Genomic DNA, 27352 nt, shown 5'->3' on the forward strand with positions numbered 1-27352 from the left:
TGCGCCAGGGGAGGTTCAGACTCGAGGTGAGGAGGAGTTCTTCACCGAGCGAGTCATTCGGCATTGGAATGGGTTGCCCAGGGAGGTGGTTGAGTCATCGACCCTGGAGGCGTTCAAGGGGAGATTGGACGTGGCACTTGGTGCCATGGTCTAGTCATGAGGTCTGTGGTGTCAGGTTGGACTCGATGATCCTCGAGGTCCTTTCCAACCTAAGTGATACTGTGATACTGTGATATTAGGCACTCTGTATAGCTGGGAAATTGATATGTAGAAAGCTAAGTGGCTTGCCTGTGGTCACACAGTGTTTCCAAGCTTTCAGGTATAAGTTGTCCCAATCAGCATTTTAACTCCCAAGACTTGGCTGTCTCTCAATGAGGTTAATAAATGTTAGTATGTTATTGGGGCAATAATCAACACTCTTCACAGAATCACCAAGGTTGGAAGAGACCTCAAAGGTCATCAGGTCCAACCTGTCACCACAGACCTCACGACTAAACCATGGCACCAAGTGCCACGACCAATCCCCTCTTGTGCTGTGCTCTTCAGCATTTCAGCTCAACTGCAATTTGGTTTTGGCTTGTGTGTTGCAAACTATGCCAGGTATTCTTTACTACCACTGGTGATGAGAGTGAGTTGATTTCTAATGCTGCTAAATGAAGAAGCAGTCATTTCCAGATACCAAAGAATACAACTCAAGGACAGTTATGCAGAGGTATGAGGGCCTGCAACATTTTCTTATGCATAGGCCTGTAAGTGCTGCCAACTTCTTATTCATGAATGTGCCTCACTCTCTTGTCCTTTCACAGGAGCACAGGATGGCAGGGGTTGGAAGGGACCCAAAGAGATCATTGAGTCCAACGCCCCTGCCAGAGCAGGACCATGCAATCTAGCTCAGGTCACACAGGAGCACATCCAGACAGGCCTTGAAAGTCTCCAGAGAAGGAGACTCCACAACCTCTCTGGGCAGCCTGTCCCAGTGCTCTGTGACAAGAAGTTCCTTCTTGTGTTGAGGCAGAACCTCCTGTGCTGCAGCTTACATCCATCGCCCCTTGTCCTATCCCAGGGAGCAAGTGAGCAGAGCCTGTCCCCTCCCTCCCGACCCCCAGCCCTCAGATACTTATAAACATTTATTAAATGCCCTGTCAGTCTTCTCTTTTCCAGATGAAAGAGCCTCAGGTCCCTCAGCCTCTCCTCAGCAGGCAGTGCTCCGGTCCCCTAATCATCCCCATAGTCCTCTGCTGGACCCTCTCCAGCAGATCCCTGTCCTTCTTGAACTGGGGAGCCCAAAACTGAAGGCAGTACTCAAGATGAGGTCTCAGCAGGGCAGAGCAGAGGGGGAGGAGAACCTGTCAGGTACTTATAGAGGGTGATAAGGTCTCCCTTCATCCTCCTCTTCCTCAAACTAAACAGTCTCAGTTCCCTCAGCTCATTCCCTCAGACTCATTCTCTGGGCCCTTCACCAGTTTGGTTGCTCTTCCTTGCACAGGCTCCAGTCCCTCAATGTCTTTCTGGTGTTGAGGTGTCCAAAGCTGAACCCAGCACTGAACAGAGAAGGTGACCCTCTGCGAGCCTGCTCCTTCCGTGCGCACGTTGCTGGGCTTCCTTACACTTCCGGGAGCTATGCTTCCTTCCCCTCTCCCTTCCAGGCACCACTTCCCAGCCTTTTAGGCAGCTGGGCTTGGCCTTACGGCACCTTGATCGCACAACCGACTAACTCCACCACCGCGCTTTAGCTGCAAGCCCTGCAAGCGCCTTCCCTTGCTCGTGCCTTCTTTGCGGCAGCAGCCGGGGAGGTTCTCTGCCAAGACGAAAACGAGGGGCCGGGAGCAGCTTCCCTGCGCCCCGGCGCGGCCGCAGAGCCGGCAGGGGGGCAGGATTGCGAGGGGAACGGAAAGCTCCGGCCCGGGTTTCCCGGCGTCCCGCTGCCATCCGGGTAGGAAGAATTTAAGCGGCAGCAATCCCGGGAGGAGTGCAGGAACGTAGAGGTGTGGTGGTTGTCTTTTCGGGTCGTTTCCTTTTTCGTCCTCGGGGCCCCCGCTCGTCGGCCTTCCCCTGCGAGCTCGGCGGCGGCGGCGGCGGCCCCGGGCCGCTGGGCCAGGGACGGCCGCGGCGCTGCCGCCCGCCGGTGCCGCGCGCCTGGGCGAAGCCTTTGAGCATCGCCGGGCGCGGGTGCGGCTGCCGCGGGGGGGGTGGCGGCGGGCGTCCCGCCGGCGGCCGGGGCTCGCGGGGCGCGGTGCGGGAGCCGCGGCCGGGCAGGCGCGGCCTCGGCAGGGAGCCACCTTCCCGCTGCGGAGCGGCGCCCGCCGCCCGTCCCTGCCGCGGCCTGCGCGCTGGGAGAGCTGCCTCGCCGATCGCTTTTCAGCTTTGCACGGGATTTAAGTGTGTCCTGGTGAGGGGGAGGGGGACGTGGGGGTGTGGGGGGAGGGGGGTGTCACTGCCGGGGGCTCGGGCTCCTGCGAGCAGAACTTGGCTTTGCTAAGCCTTAAAGCCGCCCTCCTTCACCGCCGGGTGATGTTTGGCTCTGGAAAACGCTGCGGAAAATAAATGGGAAACGGGGAAGAATGAGAGGGGTTAGGTTTGAGGAGCTGCTGCTGATTCCTACACTAGCTTGCAGGTGAAGGTTACATTTCTGATGTAGTTTTTTTCCTCTATTGCAGCAGCCTGAGCCTTTCCCTAGGGATAGGGGGCTGAGGAAATCCAGCCTGCAATGTGTTTGTCTCTCAGATTCTTCTCTCTTGCACGCTCTACATACTGCATAAATCAACAGTTAGATTTTTTTTTTTTTCCCTTTTTGGTCCGTAGTTAATGTTACAAAAGGCACCTGAAGTTTCCTTACACGTTCGTTGTTATAATGAATTTTCTTGTCATACTGCCTGGAAAACTATAAGCATTAGCATAGCTCACAGATCTGAGGATACATGAAAAAAGCATAACGTGGAAGAATCCCTCAGTGGCAGATTTGGCAATGTACTGAATTTTCCATTTCTGAAGGGGCTGCTTTTGTGTTAGGAAGTCAAAAGGAAAGCAAGAGAGAATATCGATCTTGTGTAGTGTCAGCCATATGGGGGTGGGAATGGGAGAGAAAGTTGGACAAGTGGGTTGGGGTTGTTTTCTGTTTGTTTGGTTGGTTTTTTGAGACTTCCAGTGTTGGAAATCTCCCCACACAAGTTATTTATAAGTTCATTAAGTTATTTATAAGTTCATTAAGGAAAAATCTTTGCAGCTGTAAGGGCAGTAATGTACTTGAGTTGCCTGTGCAATGATTTGAAGCCATTTCTAGCCAATTATAAATGGCTTGAGGAACAGCTTATTCCTGTTTTCTGTACAGCTGGTTCTTGTGGTTTGGTTTGCTGTTGTCTTTCTTTTATTTCTTTTCCAACCAGGTCTCTTTCATTTTAATTTAAACATTAGTAACTCCTTTTATCTTTCCCTGTATATCATGCATTTAAGCTCTGATCATTCTTGATCCTCTTCTCTTGAATCCATTCCAATGAGTTCATAGGCTTGACTCAGTTTGGAGGGCAGTATCAAAACTGGATGGGGTACTCCAGATGAATTCTAAACAGTAGTGAGCAGTATGGGAGATTTCTGTGCTAGCAAAGCTTTACATTTGTTTGTGCACCCTAGTATGGATGGCATGTTGTTGGCACATTCCACTTCTGTTCCAGTTTAGATTCCAGGTCTTTCCTGCTCAGCAAATACCTAAGAAGTTGTTCTCTTTCCAGTTGATTATTCTTGCTTACATTGAGGATCTTGCATTTCTTGTTAGCATGCCCACACTGCTTAGTTTTTAATGTTCCTTTTCATTAAAGAGGCAACAAAAAACCCCCCAACCAACCCAAAACCAACAACCCCACCCCACCTTTTCAGATTGGTTCATTCTAATCTTTAACAGTTTCCTTCCATCAGGTTTTCCTTTTGCTGCAACTTGCTGCCATCTGTAATATTGATAACCACAATCTTTACTTAATCATTTATACCAGACTTAGGAGGATTCTTTGTGAACCTTCAGTGGCCTGCATTACCTCCCAAGTCAGTGTCTCGGCATGACCTTGCAGCCAAGATGAAAATGAGCATCGAGTTAGTATCAAATTGGACCTGTGCCACAAACAACATCTCTTTATTGTAAGGAAGTACCTTTTATGACTCTAATTAGGGCAAGCTTGTGTACTTCCAAGGCTGGCAGGAGGCAGGAGCTCATCTTCTGCTCTTTGATCTTTAGCAGCAGCATGTTTATTCCTTAGATGTGCAAGGCACAGAGCTCCCTGAAATAGATGTGGAGAAGTCTCTTCTTAGTAAATAGGATTGGAAAATATATTTGGGCCACGCAATAATGCCCATCTCAGTGCCTTTCTCCTTCCTCTGCATACCCTGAGTTTGCCTCATCTGAGTCCTCAGCCTTTCACAGGGCAAGAAAGCCCCCCACTCTGATTTTAACACCTTGTACTTTAGAGCATTTCACCCAATAGAATCTTAAGAAGATTGCTAAGCTACATACGAAATCCCTCGTGGAATATGCCACAGCTGTCTCTTACTTTGGCCTTTTCATTTCCTTTACCTGTCACTAGACTGCTTGAGCAGTTTCCCAATCTGTAAATTAGATCTGTATGACAGTATGTTAACTAAAATTCATCCATTTTTACAGCTCTTTCTCAGGAGGTTTTTCCTTCCCTGCTAATGGTGGCTGCCTTGAGCTGCACAGAAACTTTCCACGGAGCAAAGAAGCTTTTCTCATGTTCTCGGCCCGCCTGTCTCGAGCTTCACAGGAGCACAAACCAGAAAGCATTTGGTGTCACACACTGTCTCTTTAAACTCCCAGCTTTCACATGGTATGACAACAGCTGGGAGAAAAAGGGGGTCTCCTAAGAGTGGTGTTTTCTTATGTCTTGAAAAGAAAACTGAAACTATGTAGATGTTAAAAGTCTATGGGAAAAGACAATAGGAAGGGGAAAGCTGATTTTTCCTCAACTGCTGCAGAGCACTGAGAAATTCCTTTCTGAACTGTTTCAGTGAGATCAGGGAACTCCTCACTACTGTCGTGACAACTGCAGCTAAGGTATCATAGTATCAGGGTTGGAAGGGACCACAAGGATCATCTAGTTCCAAACCCCTGCCATGGGCAGGGACACCCCACACTAGATCAGCCTGGCCAGAGCCTCATCCAGCCTGGGCTTAAACACCTCCAGGGACAGGGCCCCAACCACCTCCCTGGACAACCCATGCCAGGGCTTCACCACTCTCATGGGGAAGAACTTCCTCCTCACCTCCAGCCTGAATCTCCCCACCTCCAGCTTCATTCCATTCCCCCTAGTCCTAGCACTACCTGAGATCCTCAGAAGTCCCTCCCCAGCCTTGTAGCCCTCTTCAGATACTGGAAGGCCACAATTAGGTCACCTCGGAGCTTCTCTTCTCCAGACTTGACAGCCCCAACTCCTTCAGTCTGTGCTCATAGGAGAGGTGCTCCAGCCCTCTGATCATCCTTGTAGACATCCAGGTGTTTAATAAGGCCCACAGTTACATAGAATCACAGGAATCCTAGGGTGGTTTGGTTTGGAAGGGACCTCTAAAGGTCATCTAGTCCAGCCCCCTGTGATTATGTACAGAAAGCTATCTGTTAGAGGTCGAATGACCCTCCCAGGTGCCCAGGTGTCTTGCCATTAAGCTTAAGAAAAATCTTGCTTCAGCAAACATTTTCAGACTTCTGTGCAGGTGTCTGGCATCTTTGTAACTTGCTTTACATTGTGGTAGGCTTTTATTCTTTGCAGTCACTACAAATGGACTTTTTAGACACTTTGGAAGCTTTTTTTGAAGCTAGGGAAATTGAGTCTTCGTGAAGGGAGAGGGCTTTTGGAGACACATGAGTAGATCATTTCTTTTTATTCTGGTAGGCAGAAAGAATACCCAACTTGTGAGTTGTAGAATCCAAACACCACAAATCATAGTAGAAAGTGTCCTAACAATTATGGTGGTGCTTTAAAGTCTGCTTCCTCCATTCATTCCCCCTTTTATAAGGGGACAGAGGTAACACCATAGTTGTATGCTGCAATTTACCAATTGGAGTTAATTCAGAGACAATTAAATTGGTTCTCTCTTGCTTTGGTGGGGTTTTGGTTTTGTTGGTTTGGGTGTTTTTGTGTTTGGTTTTATGGTTGGTTGTTGGGTTTATTACTTTCTTTCCCAGTGGGCCTAGAAGCTATGCATAGGAAAACCAGGTTTCCCACAAAAAGAGAGAGAAAGGAAATTTTGAGCACTTAAATTTGTGACAGAGAACACTTAGTTTCAAGGTTCACAGCAGGGAAGGACAATGAAAGTAACTGTGGTAAAGAAAGGATCAGCTGAGAGCAAGGTAAAGCTTCATGAGAGGGTGATGTATTGGAGCAGGAGCCCTGCCAAGGTCAAGGAGCCTTCTGCAGCAGAAGTTAAGACTGCTTTGGAGGCCATCTAGACATGAGTTGGCCCCACAGTGGATAGCTTGGGCAAAGTGGTTGCTTTGAGTGCTTTCTAGCTGTCCCTGTGAGTATTTCAATAACTTTTGATGCACTCAGGTACTTGTGAAGTTATTGCTGCTTGGTTTTAAATCATTATGGCTTAGCTCAGCCAGCTGTGTTCTGTCTGTTAAAAATCCAAGCAAAATTAAAACTACTTCAAGACTTTGGTTTGGACTCCAAAAATTCATTATGATGAATTATGTTAACAGCCTTTATTGATGATGACTTAAGAGTATATGCATGGTTAGGTATCACAACTGATACTCTGCCTGGCTCTGTAGTGGGATAGTGACCACAGCCTGTGCTCATTCTCATTCTGGGGCTTATCCTTGTTCTGCTCTTAGTTTATGATTAGAGTGTTGTTCTTCCTGACTGGTTCTGGCATTTGCCATTTTGAGAGAGTAAAAGCTATCTATTCTATTCTATTGCATTACTGGATACAGTTGATGGGCAGCAGAAATGTGAATAGTAACTTAAACCCTACATTGAAACTAAGTAGTTTTACTTCTAACTATTGCTGCACTCATTGAATTTCCATTTCTGAAGCCCAGGACTCCCTAGTTCTTCTTTTTTGTCTGATCTTCATAAATACTATGTCTAGGAGTTAGAATTACTGCTGTTGGAGAGAGGGTTATTGCAATAAGTTCTTGTGGGTTTCATTTTGGGGGGTGTTTGGTTTTCTTAAGACTAGGCTTTTTTAATATATAAATAGCATAATGTAGCTGAACTGTGTATTATTTGGAAATATAGCTGCATTTACAGCCCAGAAGACTTGTTTCTTCTGGCAATCAGGTTTTCCATATCTTGTAACATGATGATTAATGACTCTCATGTAAAGAAAGTAGTTTAAGCTAAGCTAAATCAGGAGTATTCTAATCTAGGTGCTTTTGGGTCTCTAACAGGAGACAAGCTTAGGCAATTGTGTGTTAATACAGGATAAATAATGCTCTTTTTCTTATTTTAGGGACCTGTGGGATTTAAGAATCTTTCTCCTAAGAAAATTTCCTGCTTCTACAGCCTTCCACCTTAGCATGCAATTGATGGTTTCGCTTGAGCTGCCTGTCTGAAGACCCTAACGCTAGGCAAGCTGTAATTGCTGTTGCAAAAATGTTAAAGGTGCAGCAGTGTGTAACAGCTGGCAGGATACCCAAGAAAAAGCCATACATTTGTGACATTTGCTACAAGCAGTTTGAGACTCCATCAAAATTAGCTAGGCATTTTCTGATACACACTGGTCAAAAGCCGTTTGAGTGTCACTTATGCCATAAAACCTTTAGGCAGTTAGTCCACCTGGAGAGGCATCAGTTGACCCATAATCTGCCTTTTAAGTGTATTGTTTGTTACAGAAACTTCAAGAACTTAATCACTTTCTTAAAGCATCAGGAGCTTCATAATGAGAACTGTCAGAATGATACCAAGCAAGCAGAAAGCTCTGTGAAGTCTGAGCAAGACAGAGTCACTTCTGGCACATTTCAGTGTTCTGTGTGCTGGAAATCTTTTGCAACTGAAGAGAGGTGGATGCTGCATCAGTGTCTGAAAGGAGATCACCTACATGGTGCCAGAAGGAGGAAGAAAACTCATGCTTGTGAATCATGTAAGAAGACATTTCCATCGAGATCTAAACTAGCAAGACACTTCCTTATTCACACCGGCCAGAAACCTTATAAGTGTTCTCTGTGTGGTAAATGCTTCAGACAGTCGACGCACCTGAAAATCCATCAGCTCACACACACAGAAGAAAGGCCTTTTCAGTGCTGCTTTTGTCAGAAAGGGTTTAAAATACAGAGCAAACTCATAAAGCACAAGCAGCTCCATGCCAGAAACAAGACTTTCCCCAATGTTGTACACAGAGCAAAGAGTCTTAAATACCCCAGACCGTGCAACCTGGTGGAAGGGAAGAGGAGTAGTTTTGAGAATGCCGAGGCTTGTGAGCTGCGGGAGAACGACCCACATGATGTTCACACAATTTACATCGTACCCTTTCAGTGCCCAGTGTGTGAGCAGTGCTTTGAAACTGAGCAGGTTCTAAACTTGCACAAGTGCTACCTGAAGGATGGCAAAGGGTCAAACAGTGGGATGACGGCGTGCAGCCAGACGGGTGGCATGAAGAATAAGGTTCTAATGAAGCTGAAGCATACTGGGGGAAGGGCAACGGATTTCTCTCTGTCTGGCAGAAAAAGTACAAAATCAGGTCACTTTAAAAGTCCTGACCTGGTTGCAACTAAAGATCAACGTTCAGATCAGCATGCTTCCACTAAACCTCTCAAGGATTCCTGTAGCAAGCTTGACATGTGCAAGGTACTCGGTAATCGGATGAAGAGAACGTTTGCTGTGCCGCTACCTTGGCAAGAGCACCCACAGCCTTCTGATTTGGGAATCCATTTAAAAGGTATGCTGGCTGGGGAGAGCATGCTAAACACCCAGGATTCGCTGGATCATAAAGGTGATGCTCTCTATGGTTCCTCAGATGGTAGGCTCTTTGATAAGCCGGAGGTACTTCGCTGCGTTTTCTCGGCTGCCGCTAAAAATAGACACGGCAGACACAAAGTGTGTAAATGTGACAGATGTGAAAAGAGCTTCCCATCTTCATCCAAACTTCAAAGGCATTATCTTACACACACGGGACAGAAGCCCTTTGGCTGCAATATTTGTGGGAAGGCATTTAGACAGTCAGCTCACTTGAAAAGACATCAGCTCACCCATAACGGAAAGAGACCCTACAAAAAAAGCCCTGCTCGCAGGGTGGAATGTGAAAACCTGAACAGACTTCTCAATCAGCAGGGAGATCACATTGAATTTAAGCCTTCTCTGTCTCCTCAAACACCCTCACAACCACCCAGCTTTCAAGAATTTGAGCTGGCTGAGTCAAACCAAACAGCTGAAATCAAAGTTGAAATCAAGACAGAGGACTTTGTTCTTGACACGGGCAGCAGAGATGCACAGCCTTACTTGTGTGGCAAACTGGTGGAAGAGGAGCAAAGCCATTCCACCTATTTGCCTGAGTTTCCTGAGGGTACTAAAAAAAGTGTCATGGGTAACAAATTCTATCAATGCAGCATCTGCTACAAAGCTTTTAAATCACCTTCCAAGCTTGAAAGACATTACCTAATGCATGCTGGACAGAAGCCATTTCCATGCCTAGTTTGTGGTAAGAATTTCAGGCAGGCCCCACACTTGAAAAGACATCACCTTATTCACTCCAGAGAGAGCTTGAAGCTGAGATCCACTGAGCAAAAACCAGAGAATATATTGGGTTTGTCAAAAGTGGATAATGGTCTCTGAAATGAGATGATTAACCTTTTGTTGCAGCATTATTAAAAGGCTTCTTTTAGACTGAACCATTGAGTGAAGGGAATTATCCTTCGCTGTTGTGGAGACGGCCTGGTGAAGAGCTAACTTGCTGCCTTCACAGCTTCTCTCAGTTCTGATGAATGTGAGATGTTTCAAACAAACAAAAAAAAAGGCAACAAAAAAAAGATCCACTTTGCATTTCTCTTCCTTAATTTATAAATACATACTCTGTATTAGTAGTGTTGTAACAATCTGCAGTGCTCCAGGACTCAGCTATTTAAAGTTCTACCTTTTCCCATAGAGGCTTTTAGGATTTGATGCTGTCAAGAGAGAACTATCAGAAAACAAAGATCCAAAAAGGTGATTTCCAGAATACAGGGTGGGGGGTGGGGGTTGGGGGGGAAAAAATGGCCCTTTCACATTCTTCTGGCTCCCTAGATGTTGTAAAGAACATTTGCTGTACTTATATCTTTTTAAGAAATAAATGCTTATTTTTAAACAAAGCTGGGGGGGGGGGGGTAGAAAAAGGGGGGGAAAAAAGGTTGAGGCAAAAAAAAAGATGTTGTGGCATTATAGGATAGTAGATAGAAGAAATTCAGCTGCTTTGTTATGTGCTTCAAGATCTGTGGATGAGGAATTAGATCTTCTTTCCTTGAAATGATGAGATATTAAGCAGACAATGCTAAAATAGCAGGGTTTATAATCAATTAATCCATTTCACCACTTCATTATCTTAACTCCTGTGTTCTTTGCCTTTCCTAAGCTGCTTTTGTGTTGTTTGGGGTTTGGTTTTTTTGCCAATTCATATAATACTAAACTATTTTTCAGCATTACAGATGAGCTTGCTATCTGTCCTGGTCTCCTTTCCTTTTAGTTGTAGATATTGCACCAGTAGAGGAAATGTTCTCTATGCTGTGCTGATAACTCAGAGGAGCAGTTTTTGTTGGGAAGCCATGCTCTCAAAAATATGAGAGCTGAATATTTACTCTCAGCTCAGATTAACCAGTTCCAATTTTGTGCTAATAGAATCTGTAGTTAAACTTCCTGGGTAAGTACAGAGCTTTGCCCATGGTAGCTGTGGGGCTGGCAAAGAAGTGTGAGTGCAGTGGAGTTTTCATCACGACGAACAAAGATGAAGTTTGGTTGGCTTTTTTTTGACCTCTGAGTAAAATAAGCTTTAGGATATTTTCCTTTGTTAGGCAACTTTTGACTAGTTGAAGCTTTTAGTTCTAAATCAACATGGCTGTAAGATACATGGCATTCTTCTCACTATTTAACTAGATCCATATTTATTGAAGTAAGATGGTTTGGGTTTTGCTGTGGCATGAGCTCTGTAGTTTTTGGTATAAATGAAGTGAAGGGAGAAGGAAGCTTTTATTTTCCTACATGTTATTCTTTCCCACTTTCAGAGAGAATGAAAACAGGAGAGATACTCAGAGGCAGTCTGTAGGTGCTATGGGTTTTGTCTGGCAGAAATTCAGTACATTAATAATGGCTACAGTTATATCCTGAGACTTTTTATTTTCCTCCCTATGTGAATTGTTTCATATTGGAAGACAGAACACTGTATAAAATGATTTGAAAGTGTATTGTAGAGCTCTTCTAAAATACTTCTAATAAACTATTTTATTTATATTGTACTTTTAGTTGTATACTTTGTGCTAAACAGAGTTCTATTTAGAATAAACCAAACCAGGTTGGAAGAGACCTTCAAGATCATGGTGTCCAACCCATCAACCAATCCAACCCACCTAAACAGCTAACCCATGGCACCAAGCACCCCAGCAAGTCTCCTCCTGAACACCTCCAATGATGGAGACTCCACCACCTCCCCAGGCAGCCCATTCCAATGGGCAATCACTCTCTCTGTATAGAACTTCTTCCTAACATCCAACCTAAACCTCCCCTGGCGCAGCCTGAGACTGTGTCCTCTTGTTCTGGTGCTGGCTGCCTGGGAGAAGAGACCAACATCTGCCTGTCTACAACCTCCCTTCAGGTAGTTGTAGAGAGTAATAAGGTCACCTCTGAGTCTCCTCCTCTCCAGGCTAAGCAATCCCAGCTCCCTCAGCCTCTCCTCACAGGGCTGTGTTCCAAACCCCTCACCAACTTTGTTGCCCTTCTCTGGACACATTCAACAACTCAACATCTTTCCTAAACTGAGGGGCCCAGAACTGGACACAGGACTCGAGGTGTGACCTAACCAGTGCAGTGTACAGGGGCAGAATGACCTCCCTGCTCCTGCTGGCCACACTGTTCCTGATGCAGGCCAGGATGCCATTGGCCCTCTTGGCTGCCTGGGCACACTGCAGGCTCATGTTCAGCCAACCATCAACCAGTACCCCCAGGTCCCTCTCTGCCTGGCTGCTCTCAGCCACTCTGACCCCGGCCTGTAGCACTGCATGGGGTTATTGTGGCCAATGTGCAGAACCCGGCACTTGGATGTGTTCAATCTCCTGCCCTTGGACTCTGCCCATCTGTCCAGCCTGTCGAGGTCCCTCTGCAGAGCCTCTCTACCCTCCAGCAGATCAACTCCTGTCCCCAGCTTGGTGTCATCAGCAAATTTACTGATGATGGAGCTAGATGCAGAGAGCTTGAGAGCTAGATGCAGAGAAGTTAGAATTACATAGAATAAACCAGGTTGGAAGAGACCTTCAAGATCGTGTCCAACCCATCAACCAATCCAACCCACCTCAACAACTAACCTATGGCACCAAGCACCCCATCAAGTTACCAAGCTCACCATGATCTGGTAGTGTGCTCATGCAGCCCTGAAGGCAAATTGTATCCTGGGTTGCCTCCAGAGGATTGTGGCCAGCAGGGTGAGAGAGGGGATTCTCCATTGGCTCTGCTCCTCTGGGACCCCACCTCAAACACTACATCAAGTTCTGGTGTCCCCAGCATAAGGAGGACACAGAGCTGTTGCAGTTAGGTCCAGAGGATGGCCACAAAGATAATCCAGGATAGGCTGACAGAGCTAGGGCTGTTCAGCCCAGAAAAGACTCTCGAGGGGACCTCAGAGCTGCCTTCCAATACCTGAAGGGATCCCACAGAAAGGCTTTTTCATCAGGGTGTCTGGAGACAGGGCAAGGGGGAATGGTTTTAAGCTGAGGTAGAGTAGGTTTAGACTTGATCTTAGGAAGAAGCTCTTCAGTATTTGGGTGGTGAGACTGGAATAGGCTGCCCAGGGGGATGTTCAAGGCCAGGTTGGTTGAGCAGCTGAGTCTAGCTGAGCGGTGTCGCAGCCCATGGTGGGGAGGTTGGAGTAGACCATCTCTGAGGTCCCTTCCAACTGAAGCCATTCCATGATTCTGTGAATTTGGGATGTTAGAACAATAGGTTTTGTTTCAGATTTGTGTTTTGGGAATAAAACAGAAATACCTTCAAGCATAAGAAGCTCTTTCTTAAGGAGTCACAGGCATTTAAAACAATGCTGTGTGTTGAGTCTCTGCTTAGAGATCACTCAACCTGCTATGTTTTAAGACCAGTTGAGTAAAATGAGGGGGGGATGGTTCAGGGGTGAACAGACATACATGGGAAGTGTTAGTCTGATTAACTAATGTTGTCTTTGAGCTCCAGGGGATTTCAGAAGAGCAGTAAGGGCCACTTTGCTTATCTGGCTCTGTGAAAAGTTCTGTGTCAGCATAAACTCAATTCTAGGGGGATTATAGCATCAACTAGCTAGGAAGAGGACTCTTCCTAAGAGTCCTGGGGAGGGAGGTTGAAATCTTGTTTCTTTTGAAGCTACCAGTAAAATTCTCCCAAGTCCCTTGGAGAATCTGAGCTGGAATGGTGTTTCCCAGTGTTAACAATCCCACTCTGTGTGGTTCATGAATATGTCAGTAATTTTCCATAATGCTTCAAGGCAAGTTCAAGCCATCAATCTTTGAAGTATCTCTGGTGACAGAGACATTGCCTGTGGTTTTGTAAGATGGAGCTGATAGCTAATAATAATATTAATCATAAAGTACTGAAGTGATGATTTAGTTTTTTTAAGCTGTATGAAGAAACAAAGCATATTGTAAGGAGGAAAGCAGTGAGTTCTGGGTTCATGTGGAGCTCCCCTCAAGGGGGAAAAAAAGCCCTCTCAAACTGCATTGATTCTGCTTTGAGAGAGTTCTGGGTGGAATAAAAGAAGGGCCAAATGTTTTAAAATAAGCAGAAAAAGGTAAAAGGGATTTTTAAAGACACAGTTATGCAATCATAGTATCAGTTAGGGTTGGAAGGGACCACAAGGATCATCTAGTTCCAACCCCCCTGCCATGGGCAGGGACACCCCACACTAGAGCAGGCTGGACAGAGCCTCATCCAGCCTGGGCTTAAATACCTCCTGTGAATCATTCTATTAAATACAACCAATCATTGATTTTTGACTGGCTAAGCATTGCTGTTTCCTAAGTGACCACAACAGTGCTGATACACTTTAATGCTGGTTCTACACTTAAATGCTGCTGCCTCAAGTGTATGCAAGAAACACAGTATTACATTGAAGTACCACACTGAAGTCCCAACACCCAAATCCTCTTAGGCATGAACTGTTGACCATGTCTGGGATGAGGAGTAGACCTAACCTTATTCTCTGAAGGAGTTTGGAGATCAAGGGAGGGGCTGTTAGGATAGGATAGGATAGGATAGGATAGGATAGGATAGGATAGGATAGGATAGGATAGGATAGGATAGGATAGGATAGGATAGGATAGGATAGGATAGGAGAATAGAATAGAATAGAATAGATCAGGCTGGCCAGAGAATGTGAAACCCACTGAAGCTGCAGGACTGACTGATCACATCAGGTCCCATTTTCTATCCAGAAACGTAGCTGTTGGTAACTTGGAAGCCTTCCTTGATTTGATTGCTGTGCTCTCTCTGCAGTGCTTTCAGAAAGTCAAAACTTGGAGAAGTTTGGGGCTGGAGAGTTGGGCAGGGAGAAATGCACTGGAATTCAAAAAGGCCAAGTGCAGAGCCTTGCACCTGGGAAAGAACAACCCCATGGATCAGGATAGGTTGGGGACTGACCTCTTTGGAGAGCAGTGAAGGGGAAAAGGACCTGGGGGGTCCTGGTGCATGGGAGGCTGACCATGAGCCAGCAATGTGCTCTTGTGGCCAGGAAGGCCAATGCCATCCAGGGGTGGATTAGAAGGGCTGTGGTTAGGAGGTCGAGAGAGGTTCTCCTCCCCCTCTACTCTGCCCTGATGAGGCTGCATCTGGAAATTATGTCCAGTTCTGGGCCCCTCAGTTCAAGAAGGCCCTCAGGGAACTGCTGGGGGGAGTCCAGTTTTTGTCTGGGGGCTTTGTTTTACTATAAATATTTCTATGTATGTCTGGAGAAAAAACAAATTCCAAAAGGAAGGAAGCCAATCATCAACCACACCATTTAACCACTCTGCTAGCTGCTTCTCACTGAGTGTTTGGGTTTCTCATTGTCTGTGATCTGCTCTCACTGTGGTACCCAGAGCCAACAGCAAAAGTTCGGCAAACAGGAGATCAAACAAGCAGGAAAAAGGTAAAAGGGATTGTTTTAAAAGACATAGTATCACAGTATCAGTCAGGGTTGGAAGGGACCACAAGGATCATCTAGTTCCAACCCGCTGCCATGGGCAGGGACACCTCACACTAGATCAGCCTGGCCAGAGTCTCACCCAGCCTGGTACCCCAACCACCTCCCTGGACAACCCATTCCAGGGCTTCACCACTCTCAGGGTGAAGAACTTCCTCCTCACCTCCAGCACATCCAGTATGCAGTATTAAATCCAGGAACTGCAGGACTAACTGATCACATCATCCATTTTCTCTCTAGGAAGGTAGCTCTTGGTAACTTTGAAACATTTATTAATTTGATTGCTGTGTTATCTGTGCAGAAAGTGATTGCAGAAAGCCAAAACTTGGAAAAGTTGTTGGCTTCGAGGTTGGGGATTTTTTTTTGTGGTTTTATTTGGTTTGGTTTTGGGTTTTCTTTGGTGTGTTTTTTTTTTGGGGAGGGGGGTTGTTCTGTGGGGTTTTTTGTTCATTTTTCCATAAATACTGCTACATCTGTCTAAGGGGGAGAAAAAAATGAAGGAAACCAATCATAAACCACACCATTTAACCACTTGGGTAGCTGCTTCTCACTTCTTGGTTTCTCCCTTGCCTGTGATCTGCTCTCACTACTGTACCCAGAGTCAACAGGAAAAGTTGTAAGGTAAATAGGAGACAGCCACAAAAGAAACTCAGCTGAGGTGAATAGAATAGAATAGAATTAACCAGGTTGGAAGAGACCTTTGAGATCACCAAGTCCAATCTATCATCCAACATCAACTAAACCATGGCACCAAGCACCCCATCCACTCTCTTCCTAAACACCTCCAGTGATGGTGACTCCACCACCACCCTGGGCAGCACAGTCCAATGGCCAGTCTCTCTTTCTGGGAAGAACTTCTTCTTAACATCCAGCCTAAACCTCCCCTGGCACAGCTTGAAACTGTGTTCTCTTGTCCTGGTGCTGGTTGCCTGGGAGAAGAGACCAACCCCCACCTGGCTACAACCTCCCTTCAAGGAGTTGTTGACAGCAAGAAGGTCTCCCCTGAGCCTCCTCTTCTCCAGGCTAAGCAACCCCAGCTCCCTCAGCCTCTCCTCACAGGGCTGTGCTCCAGACCCCTCCCCAGCTTTGTTGCCCTTCTCTGGACACCTTCCAGCAAGTTAACATCTTTCCTAAACTGAGACCTGATTTGCTAATGAGAACTTAGGCTTCAAATTATGATGCTGGATCTAATGTCTAGTTTTCCTGGCTGTAAAACTGGAAGTCATAGTCTCACAACAGTTCAGCTGATGGCTAAGTACAGCTGGATGACTCTTAGTAAAGACCATGGAGTGAGTTCTAATAGCCCCTTGTCATAATGTTGGAAATCCTTATATCTCCTAAATAACTAAAGGGGTCTTGGTTCATGTTCCTAGCACGAGGTATTGTGGGTTTTTAAAGTGCAAGTTTTACCTTAACAGAGTAGTTTCATGGTCTGATGGCTATGAGTGAGATGTCTCAGAAACAGCTATCATAAGGAAAGCTGAACTTACAGAAGTGGCTTTTTTGTTCTCTCACTTGCTTTATTTTCTCCAGGCTGAGCAAATTAATTGCACTTTGGGTATGATTAATACTGTCAAGCACTTTTGAAACAGCATCTTTTTTGGCATCTGTTTAATATATATATATATATACATATAAAATTAATCTTCAAAGTCCATGTAAGTGGAGGAGAAACCAGCCTTCTGCCAGCAAAATCACTGACAGGTAGAACTGATCATTTCCTTGTTCAGAAAGTGCCATTATAACATGAAAGTGTCATATTGTCAGCTCTGAGCTGCCACAAGCCTTTGAATGCTCTTTTACTTCTCTGCTGTTCTCATTCCTGTCTGCTTCCAAGCTGGGGGCAGGAGTTGATCTGCTGGAGGGTAGAGAGGCTCTGCAGAGGGACCTCGACAGGCTGGACAGATGGGCAGAGGCCAAGGGCAGGAGACTGAACACATCCAAGTGCCAGGTTCTGCACATTGGCCACAACAACCCCATGCAGTGCTACAGGCTGGGGTCAGAGTGGCTGCAGAGCGGCCAGGCAGAGAGGGACCTGGGGGTGCTGGTCAATGGTAGGCTGAACATGAGCCTGCAGTGTGCCCAGGCAGCCAGGAGGGCCAATGGCATCCTGGCCTGCATCAGGAAGAGTGTGGCCAGCAGGAACAGGGAGGTCATTCTGCCCCTGTACACTGCACTGGTTAGGCCACACCTTGAGTCCTGTGTCCAGTGCTGGGCTCCTCAGTTTAGGAAGGAGGTTGACTTGCTGGAACGAGTCCAGAGAAGGGCAAGGAAGTTGGTGAGGGGCTTGGAACACAGCCCTGTGAGGAGAGGCTGAGGGAGCTGGGGTTGCTTAGCCTGGAGAAGAGGAGACTCAGGGGTGACCTTATCACTCTCTACAACTACCTGAAGGGAGGTTGTAGCCAGGCAGAGGTTGGTCTCTTCTCCCAGGCAACCAGTACCAGAACAAGAGGACACAGTCTCAGGCTGCGCCAGGGGAGATTTAGGCTGGATGTCAGGAAGAAGTTCTACACAGAGAGAGTGATTGCCCATTGGAATGGGCTGCCTGGGGAGGTGGTGGAGTCACCATCATTGGAGGTGTTCAGGAGGAGACTTGCTGGGGTGCTTGGTGCCATGGGTTAGCTGTTTAGGTGGGTTGGATTGGTTGATGGGTTGGACACCATGATCTTGAAGGTCTCTTCCAACCTGGTTTATTCTATGTATTCTATGTATTCTATGTGTGATCATAGAATTGTGCAAGCTGGCAAAGACCTGGAAGATCAAGCCCAACCATAATGTGTGGCTTGATTCTGCCACTCACCTGACATTGTTTGGCTATGTGGCTGAAATGTTTCACTTCACTGGAATTCTGCCAGTGCCCCTGGTCCCAGTGTGCATGGATTTCTGGACCCTGTGTGTGACTGCACTCAATTTCTGTTGGCATCAAGGAAAATCCATCTCCCTGGTGTGCACACCTGCAGTATTTTATGGGTGTATTTTTTAAGAGAGCATAAATCTGAAGGCTTAATATGTGTTTGCCAAAGTCAGTTGCTGAGCTACAGAAGCTCAGATGGCTTCTTCAGTTCCTACTTCAGGATCTTATAAATCAAAATGGAAATAGAGACAAGCAAAGAGGTTCCAGTTACCTGAAGGGGGCTACAAGAAGGCTGCAGAGGGACTGTTTGCAAAGGCCTGCAGGGATAGGATGAGGGGCAGTGGTTTGAAATGAGAGAAGAGATTTAGATTGGATGTTAGGAACAAGTTCTGCACCACGAGGGTGGTGGAGCACTGGAGTAAGTTGCCCAGGCAGGCAGTTGAGGCCCCATCCATGGACATTTTCCAGGTCAGTCTGAAAAGGGTGCTGAGCAACCTGATTTAGTGGAGGATATCCTTGCTCAGTACAGGGAGGTTGGACTAGATGACCTTTGGAAGTCCCTTCCAACCCAAACAATTCTATATTTCCATTAGATATGCTTCAGTTCTGTCTGCAGTCTGCTTTCAATGTTTACCATGAGAGAGGCTACGTGATTAAGAATCTACTTTTGCAATGATGCTGCAAATAGAATCAGAGAATCAGCCAGGTTGGAAAAGACCTCAGAGATCATCAAGTCCAACCTATTACCTAATGCCTAACACCTCCTAACAACTAAACCATGGCTCCAAGTGCCACATCCAAGCCTTTTCTGAACACCTCCAGGGCTGGTGACTCCACCACCTCCCTGGGCAGCACATTCCAGTGGCCAATTACTCTTTCTGGGAAGAGCTTTCTCCTCACCTTGAGCCTAAAAATAGGCTCAGCTTTCCATAACATTTCACATGCTGGCACTAGCAGAGAGGAAATTAATTCCCTTAGAAGCTCATTTCAGTGCTGAAGGGCCTCATGTTTCTCTAGCAAACATACTAAAGTCTTTTATTCAGTCCCATAGTAATTTTATCCCACAACAGCCTCTCACAGGATATCTAGCCAAGGTTTTTGGAGCCATAGTGAGCATAAGACCCTTAATGGGAAGGTTGTGAGTTCAAGCCTGCAGTGGGCAGTAGTGTCCTCCCTACTCTAGTCATGAGGTCTGTGGAGACAGGTTGGACTCAATGATCTTTGAGGTCTCTTCAAACCTTAGTGATACTGAATACTGTTCTCATCTTCACACCAATGTTCTGATTCTGTTGGTAGGAACCTTCTCCCAGGCAACCAGCACCAGAACAAGAGGAAACAGTCTCAAGCTGTGCCAGGGGAGGGTTAGGCTGGATGTTAGGAAGAAATTCTTCATAGAAAGAGAGATTGGCCATTGGAATGTGCTGCCCAGGGAGGTGGTGGAGTCACCATCACTGGAGGTGTTTAGGAAGAGACTGGATGGGGTGCTTGGTATCAAATGGAATGGAATGGAATGGAATGGAATGGAATGGAATGGAATGGAATGGAATGGAATAGAATAGAATAGAATAGAATAGAATAGAATAGAATAGAATAGAATAGAATAGAATAGAATGGAATAGAATAGAATAGAATAGAATAGACCAGGTTGGAAGAGACCTTCAAGACCATCGTGTCCAACCCATCACCCACCACCACCCAACCAACTAAACCATGCAACCAGGTGCCAAGGTTTAGTTGATCAGATGGTGTTGGATGATAGGTTGGACTTGGTGATCTCAGAGGTCTTTTGCAACCTGGTTAATTCTATTCTATTCTAATTCTAAGTCTCTGAAGAGAATTAGATTAGCCCAGCCTGTTCTAACTTGAGCTGTCACCCAAATGTGTGCCCAGCAACAGGAAGCTAAGAATGACACAAGCTCTCGTATTTCCCCACCTCCCTCACTAGAGGCACTGCTTGCTATTCTGGGCTGGAAAAGCAGCTGGCTTGCTGAATTAACCATATTTTCCTGCAGTCACGAGCTCAGAATTTCCATTGAAGTTCCTGTAAGTTTTGCACAAAGAAAAACAACAACAACAACAACAACAAAAAAGGAAGCCAGGGCAGTAGATTGGCCAGAACGTGTGCTACATAAATATTTGTACACAAATCAGGATGCTTCTGACGGCTTCTTTACACTTGAAAATTCTGAGGATTTTTAAGCAGCATCTGTTACTAAACTGAGGCATCATTTCTTGAAAGTCCCCATATTTACTGAGTGGAAGTACACACATTTACTGAGTTAAGCACCCATGCTTAATGAGAGGAGAACGGTGGCAAACTCTTGGGCTGGTAGAACCTACAGAAATGAAACAGTACAAGCAATGAATTAAAGCTCTAAACAGGCTGCATGTGTAGTTTGTGGCTATTAACTTTATGAAGGCTAAGCTATAACCAAAGGAATTAACCTATAACCAAAGGAATTATCCTTGTCATTATCATTACCAATTATCCTTGTCATTATCATTACCAATTATCCTCGTCATTATCAATTATCCTTGTAATTATCATTATCAATTATCCTTGTCATTATCCTTATCAGTTTAGGAAAGATGTTGGCTTGCTGAAAGGTGTCCAGAGAAGGGCAACAAAGCTGGGGAGGGGTTTGGAACACAAGCCCAATGAAGAGAGGCTGAGGGAGCTGGGGTTGCTCAGCTTGGAGAAGAGGAAGCTCTCAGGGGAGACCTTGTTGATGTCTACAACTACCTGAAGGGAGGTTGTAGACAGGAGGGGGCTGGTTTCTTCTCCCAGGAAACCAGCACCAGAACAAGAGGACACAGTCTCAAGCTGCACCAGGGAAGGTTCAGACTGGATGTTAGGAGGAAATTCTACACAGAGAGAGAGATTGGCCATTGGAATGTGCTGCCCAGGGAGGTGGTGGAGTCACCATCACTGGAGGTGTTTAGGAGGAGACTTGACAGGGTGCCTGGTTGCATGGTTTAGTTGATTAGGTGGTGTTGGATGATGGGTTGGACTTGATGATCTCAAAGGTCTCTTCCAACCTGGTTTGGTCTATGCTATGCTATTCTATCAATTATCCTTGTCACTATCCTAAGCATTTTACACACTGAAAGAGTCCTCTGATCTCTTTTGAGAAGCTGTTCTGAATTTTGTTTACCTGAAAGCAGATTAAATCCTGTGTTGATTTGAACAGGTAAGACACACAGGAGGTTTCTGGTCCTCTTTGAATAATGTACATGGCTCCATCTCTATGCAGTTCTTCCCCCCCCCCCCCCCCAGTCCCTTTCAAGAAGCTTAGTCCAGATAACTTTGTAAGTAATAACTTAAAGTGCTGCATATTGATAGCATCACAGAATGGCTTAGGTTGGAAGAGACCTCAGAGATCACAGTGTGTTTTTAGGTGTAGAAATATGACCATATAACAGTATCACCAAGGTTGGAAGAGACCTCAAAGATCATCCAGTCCAACCTGTCACCACAGACCTCGTGACTAGACCATGGCACCAAGTGCCACGTCCAATCCCCTCTTGAACACCTCCAGGGATGGTGACTCCACCACCTCCCTGGGCAGCACATCCCAATGGCAAATTACTCTTTCTGTGAAGAATTTTCTCCTCATCTTGAGCCTAAACCTCCCCTGGCACAGCTTGAGACTGTGTCCTCTTGTTCTGGTGCTGGGTGCCTGGGAGAAGAGACCAACCCCCACCTGGCCACAACCTCCCTTCAGGTAGTTGTAGAGAGCAAGAAGGTCTCCCCTGAGCCTCCTCTTCTCCAGGCTAAACAACTGGAAGTAGAGGTCCCTGCATCCCTATCAAGAAGCAATACAGGCCAAAGCCTCAGTCAGCCTTGATTATGCACTGGAACTTCAGGCCTAGCTTGAAGCTGTAGTGGTGGACTAGCAGGAGAACAGCCCCAGGGTGGGAGAGCATAGAGCAGTGCTGCCAGTGAGCCACTTCTCTGTTTCATCAGAGCTGTGTTAGCATGCCCTCAGCTTGAGGGAACAAAGTTCTAACCCAGCAAGGAGGTTTTGATAGCTTCAGTTCCATCTTCTGTCAGGGTAACCTCTGCTCCCTAATGATAGTAAGGTTATGATAGTTCAAAGCTGCAGCTGCACTGCAGTGAGCAGGCTGAGGCACATGGGGAATCATCTGTGCTGGCATTTGTTACCTGCTTTGGAAGAAAGCCTTCCCACCAGAGTTTACCCAGGTGCAAGATGGCACCCATACTAAATCTGCATCTCTCATCTGCAGGCTTTATTTATGTCTAAGAAGCTGAAAGATGGCAACTTCAAAGGACAAATCTCTGTATTTATGTGAAAGAGAAACAGTAAAAAGCAAAACAGCTTCTATACTAGATGTAGATGCTCAATCACTGGTCATGTCTCACTGAAAACCCTAAAACTAAAGCAAAGCTTAAAATCAGCTAAGATTGGAAGAACTTAGAGATTAATTCTTTGGAATTTTCATTGTGGAAATTAATAATTTCTATGACTCTAGGAAGAAAATGTTTTCACTGTAAGGGTGACAGAACACTGGAACAGGCTGCCCAGAGGGGTTGTGGAGTCTGCTTCTCTGGAGATATTCAAAACCACCTGGGTGTGCTCCTGTGTGATCTGCTTTAGGTGATCCTGCTCTGGCAGGTGGGTTGGACTGGATGATCCAGGCACTAGTGGTGTCCCCCAGGAATCAGTGCTGGGCCCCATCCTGTTCAATATCTTTATTAATGATGTGGATGAAGGGATTGAGTCCATCATCAGTGTATTTGCAGATGACACCAAGTTTGGAGCAGGAGTTGATCTGTTAGAGGGCAGGAGAGTTCTGCAGAGCTTGCCAGGCTGGATAGATGGGCACAGTCCAAAGGTATGAGATATAATACATCTAAGTGCCAGGTCACAATAACCTCATGCAGTGCTACAGGCTGGGGTCAGAGTGGCTGGAGAGCAGCCAGGCAGAAAGGGACCTGGGGGTGCTGGTTGATAGTAGGCTGAATGTGAGCCAACAGTGTGCCCAGGTGGCCAAGAAGGCCAATGGCATCCTGGCCTGCATTAGGAACAGTGTGGCCAGCAGGAGCAGGGAAGTCATTGTGCCCTGTGCTCAGCACTGGTTAGGCCTCACCTTGAGTCCTGTGTCCAGTTCTGGGCTCCTCAGTTTAAGGACATTGAGACACTTGAATGTGTCCAGGGAAGGGGAACAAGGCTGGGGAGAGGCCTTGAGCACAGCCCTGTGAGGAGAGGCTGAGGGAGCTGGGATTGTTTAGCCTGGAGAAGCCTTGTTTAATTGTTTAGCCTGCTCTCTACAACTCCCTGAAGGGAGGTTGTAGCCAGGTGGGGACTGGTCTGTTCTCCCAGGCAACCAGCACCAGAACAAGAGGACACAGTCTCAAGCTGTGCCAGGGAGAGTTTAGGCGTGAGTTGAGGAGAAAGTCGTTCACAGAGAGAGTTGTTGGCCATTGGAATGTGCTGCCCAGGGAGGTGGTGGAGTCACCATCCTTGGAGGTGTTCAAGAGGGGATTGGATGTGGCACTTGGTGCCATGGTTTAGTGGTCATTAGGTCTTGGGTGACAAGTTGGACTCAATGATTTTTGAGGTCTTTTGCAACCTTATTGATTCTATGATCTTTCAAGGTCCCTTCCATCTCCTCACATTCTGTGACAAACTAAAAGGTAGACAGCACAGTACACAGAACCAGTCCCTGCTGTCACTAGATACTTCCTGACCTACTGATGCTGTATTTGGAAGAGTGTCATTCAGACAAAAGCAGTGGCCAGCTCACTGCTGATCTTGGTTTGTACAGTTTATGGAGAGGAGGAGACAAGCCTGGCTACAATAAATATGGAAGGGCAAGCATCCAAAACAGGCAGAGCTAATTAAGCAAGCAAGCAGCGTTGAATATAAATTGACCATGACTGTATGCAAGCCTAGGAATGAATAATAGCCTTGAAAACTGCATCTACTCAAATGTGTGACTTTGTAAATAATACATGGCTTCATGAATGAATTAACAGTTTTTTTCTGAAGAGAAAGACTACTTGATCTGCTTGCCACGTCAAGTGGATGAGTGCAGAAAGAGGGAGAGCGTCACAGAAGGCTGTGGGGACAACAGGATGCAGGGGGGTATTTTAGCCCTGACTACAAAGCAGTTTGGGGGTGGAAAGTGACAGATGTGCCTCCCCTCTGGGGGGGAAAATGAGCCTAGCATTTGCAGAGGACACCAAGTTAGGAGCAGATGTTGGTCAGTTAGAGGGTGGAAGGGCTCTGCAGAGGGACCTCGACCAACTGGACAGAGGGGCAGAGTCCAACAGGATGGCATTCAACAAGTCCAAGTGGCAGGGGCTGCACTTTGGCCACAGCAACCCCATGCAGAGCTACAGGCTGGGGTCAGAGCAGCACAGAGAGGGACCTGGGGGTGCTGATTGACAGCTGCCTAAACATGAGCCAGCAGTGTGCCCAGGTGGCCAAGAGGGCCAATGGCATCCTGGCCTGCATTAGGAGTAGTGTGGCCAGCAGGAGCTGGGAAATCATTGTGCCCCTGGACTCTGCTTTGGTTAGGCCACACCTTGAGTACTGTGTCCAGTTCTGGGCCCCTCAGAGGGAGCTGGGGTTGCTCAGCCTGGAGAAGAGGAGGCTCAGGGGAGACCTTATTGCCCTCTACAACTACCTGAAAGGTGGTTGTAGCCAGGAAGGGGTTGGTCTCTTCTCTCTAGCAACCAGCACCAGAACAAGAGGTGCTCAAGCTGTGCCAGGGGAAGTTTAGGCTGGAGGTGAGGAGAAAGTTCTTCACTGAGAGAGTAATTCATTATTGGAATGTGCTGCCCAGGGAGGTGGTGGAGTCACCATCCCTGAAGGTGTTCAAGAGGGGATTGGATGTGGCACTTGGTGCCATGGTCTAGTCATGGGGTCTGTGGTGACAGGTTGGACTCGATGATCTTTGAGGTCTCTTCCAACCTTGGTGATTCTGTGAGAGAGCAGTCTGGATAGGCAGTTGTGAGCTGAGGTGAGTGACATAGGTACCACACAGGGTGTGATTCTTGCTGGTCTCACCACAGCTTTAAAGGCTCAGCTGCTCCTGAGGCATGCAAGCAATGTTTTTCTTCCAAAGCTCTAATTTATACCTTTGCTATTCATTTCTAATCCTTCTGTCTCAGTGTGCTGCAACTGAATACCCCACACAGAGAAATACTGAATCCATTATTTACAGGGAGGAGATCTTCATCACTTTGACATTGCTGCTGAGGGATGCAATCAAATTGCCTGACATTAGGCAGCTAATATTAGTTTCTGAGAGGGGAAAACCCTTCAGACAATGAGTCAGAGCGCTTCAGTTAGCTCTTATTTGCCCTCTGGAAGGACCTCTGTCACCACATCATGAAGTTTAATGTAACTACTCTCCTCACTTGGACACCCAAATGCCAAAAGGTAGGGAAACATGGATTCCTCCTTGAGCTTTCATAGCCTTGATACTGTGTAGGAAGTGGTGGGGTTGGACACACACCTGATGATCTACCAGAGATCAGAAGGTAGTCAAATAGACAACAGCCTAATTGCAAGTCAGAGAGCACACTGTTGTTAGGAACAAGTTATTTACCATGAGGGTAGTGGAACAGGTTGCTCAGGGAGATAGTTGAGGCCCCATCCCTGGAGATCTTCAAGATGAGTCTCAGCAGGGCTTTGGGTAACCTGATCTAGTGGTGGATGCTGCTCCTTAGTGCAGGGGGTTGGACTGGATGACCTTTGGAAGTCCTTTCCAACCCAGACCATTCTATGATTATAACCTAAGGTGCAACCACACGTGAGCATGGCTCAGCCAGCCAGCTCAGGGCTTAAGGCAGTTTTACTTCTGTTTTCTACACCTATCCATGGCTGCAAGCACTCCAAGTGATGGAGAAGAGGTAGTTAGGGTTGTGTAAATTTTGATAAGCCAAATTCAGTCACCAAGCTGTGACCTCTAGATTGAGTAATTTTCATTGAAGCATACTGATATACTGACTTTTGTAAACATTTAAGTGTCAGAGGGGGTGCTTTGGTTTAAGTGCATGGCATTTAGGTTGGACTTGATGATCTCTGAGGTCTTTTTTAACCTTACTGATTCTGTGATTTTGCTTTCACCATATACAGATCTCTCTGAAGGTTTGACTCAGGAAACAAGACAATGTTCAGTTCCTGTTGCTTGCAGAATTGCTGACTTGTGAATTTTTTGTTTTACTGGTGTTCATACAGGGAAAACCCCTGGATCCTTGAAGGCAAAGGCATGCAGCAAGCATATTTATTTGAATGAAGCCACTGTCTGATCTTATTCAAGGTACTGCCATGACTTTGCCCATTCCCATCGTACATTCTAATTCAACTTCAAAAAGAATATTCAGTTTAGCCTCTGCTTGAAGGAATGAAATGGAGATCCCCTTGATATCAAAACAAGGGAGGTCATATTCAAACAGATTTCAGTGGAACCCTGCCTGGAAGTTTAAAGTACTCCAGGGGCAGGTGTTGGATAATGAGCACAGAAACAAATCCCTGTGCCTTCTCTAGGGACTCAACTGTTTATTTCCTCCTTAATCAATGTTTGCCAAACAGAGTAAGTTAATTGCAAACCACTTTAAATCATTACCAAGCTGCTGACTTCTGTGGAGCTGTAGTTTTTCCCTCGTACCTTTGCCTCTCCTCTCCTCCGCAGGTCGCCCGAGGGACAGGGACAGAGCACGCAGCTGCGCTCACACAGAATAGTCCAGCACGGAAGGGACCTCCAGAGCTCATCCAGGGACAGTCAGCAGGGACATCCCCAACTACATCAGGTTGCCCAGGGCCTCATCAAGCCCCACCTTGAGTATCTCCAGGGAAAAAGCCTCAACCACCTCCCTGGGCAACCTGTTCCCGTGTTCCGCCACCCTCGTGGTGCAGAACTTCTTTTGTGGTACCCAATCTGACATCCTGCTGGCGTTTCGTTCGTGGGAGTGCGGGTGGATCTTTTCCACCCGAGAAGGGACTGAAACCTTTGCTCTTATTTATTTGTTTCTAAAAATAAATATAAATAAAAGGAGTCGCCCTAGGTGGACTTACAGAGCGTTTTCTGCAGGGCAAGCGCTGAACGACCCCGCTGTGCTTGCTGCCTCCCACTTCCTTGTCCTCAGCCTTTCGGCTTTCACGGCTGGCGGGTGCGCTACCGCGGACGGCC

At 46.5% G+C, this 27352-nt stretch overlaps 1 protein-coding gene across 5 annotated transcripts; it reads left to right on the forward strand.

Moving 5' to 3' along the window:
* The first annotated feature begins 1668 nt into the window (after positions 1-1668).
* ZNF770 (zinc finger protein 770) lies at positions 1669-10160 on the forward strand. Of its 5 annotated transcripts, none has more exons than XM_068162923.1 (3): positions 1669-1985; positions 4646-4829; positions 7453-10160. In XM_068162923.1, exon 3 carries the CDS (start codon positions 7596-7598, stop codon positions 9768-9770), a length of 2175 nt encoding a protein of 724 aa, XP_068019024.1. In that variant the 5' UTR covers positions 1669-1985; positions 4646-4829; positions 7453-7595; the 3' UTR covers positions 9771-10160. The 5 variants fall into 5 exon arrangements, with proteins under 5 accessions (XP_068019024.1, XP_068019025.1, XP_068019027.1 ...); XM_068162925.1 differs by lacking the exon at positions 1669-1985 and adding an exon at positions 2355-2389; XM_068162924.1 differs by lacking the exon at positions 4646-4829.
* Positions 10161-27352: the final 17192 nt, after the last annotated feature.

This window comes from Melanerpes formicivorus, unplaced genomic scaffold (assembly GCF_026170545.1).
Source record: "Melanerpes formicivorus ecotype bairdi unplaced genomic scaffold, bMelFor1.0.p_v2 SCAF_68, whole genome shotgun sequence".
NCBI classification, from domain to species: Eukaryota; Metazoa; Chordata; class Aves; order Piciformes; family Picidae; genus Melanerpes; species Melanerpes formicivorus.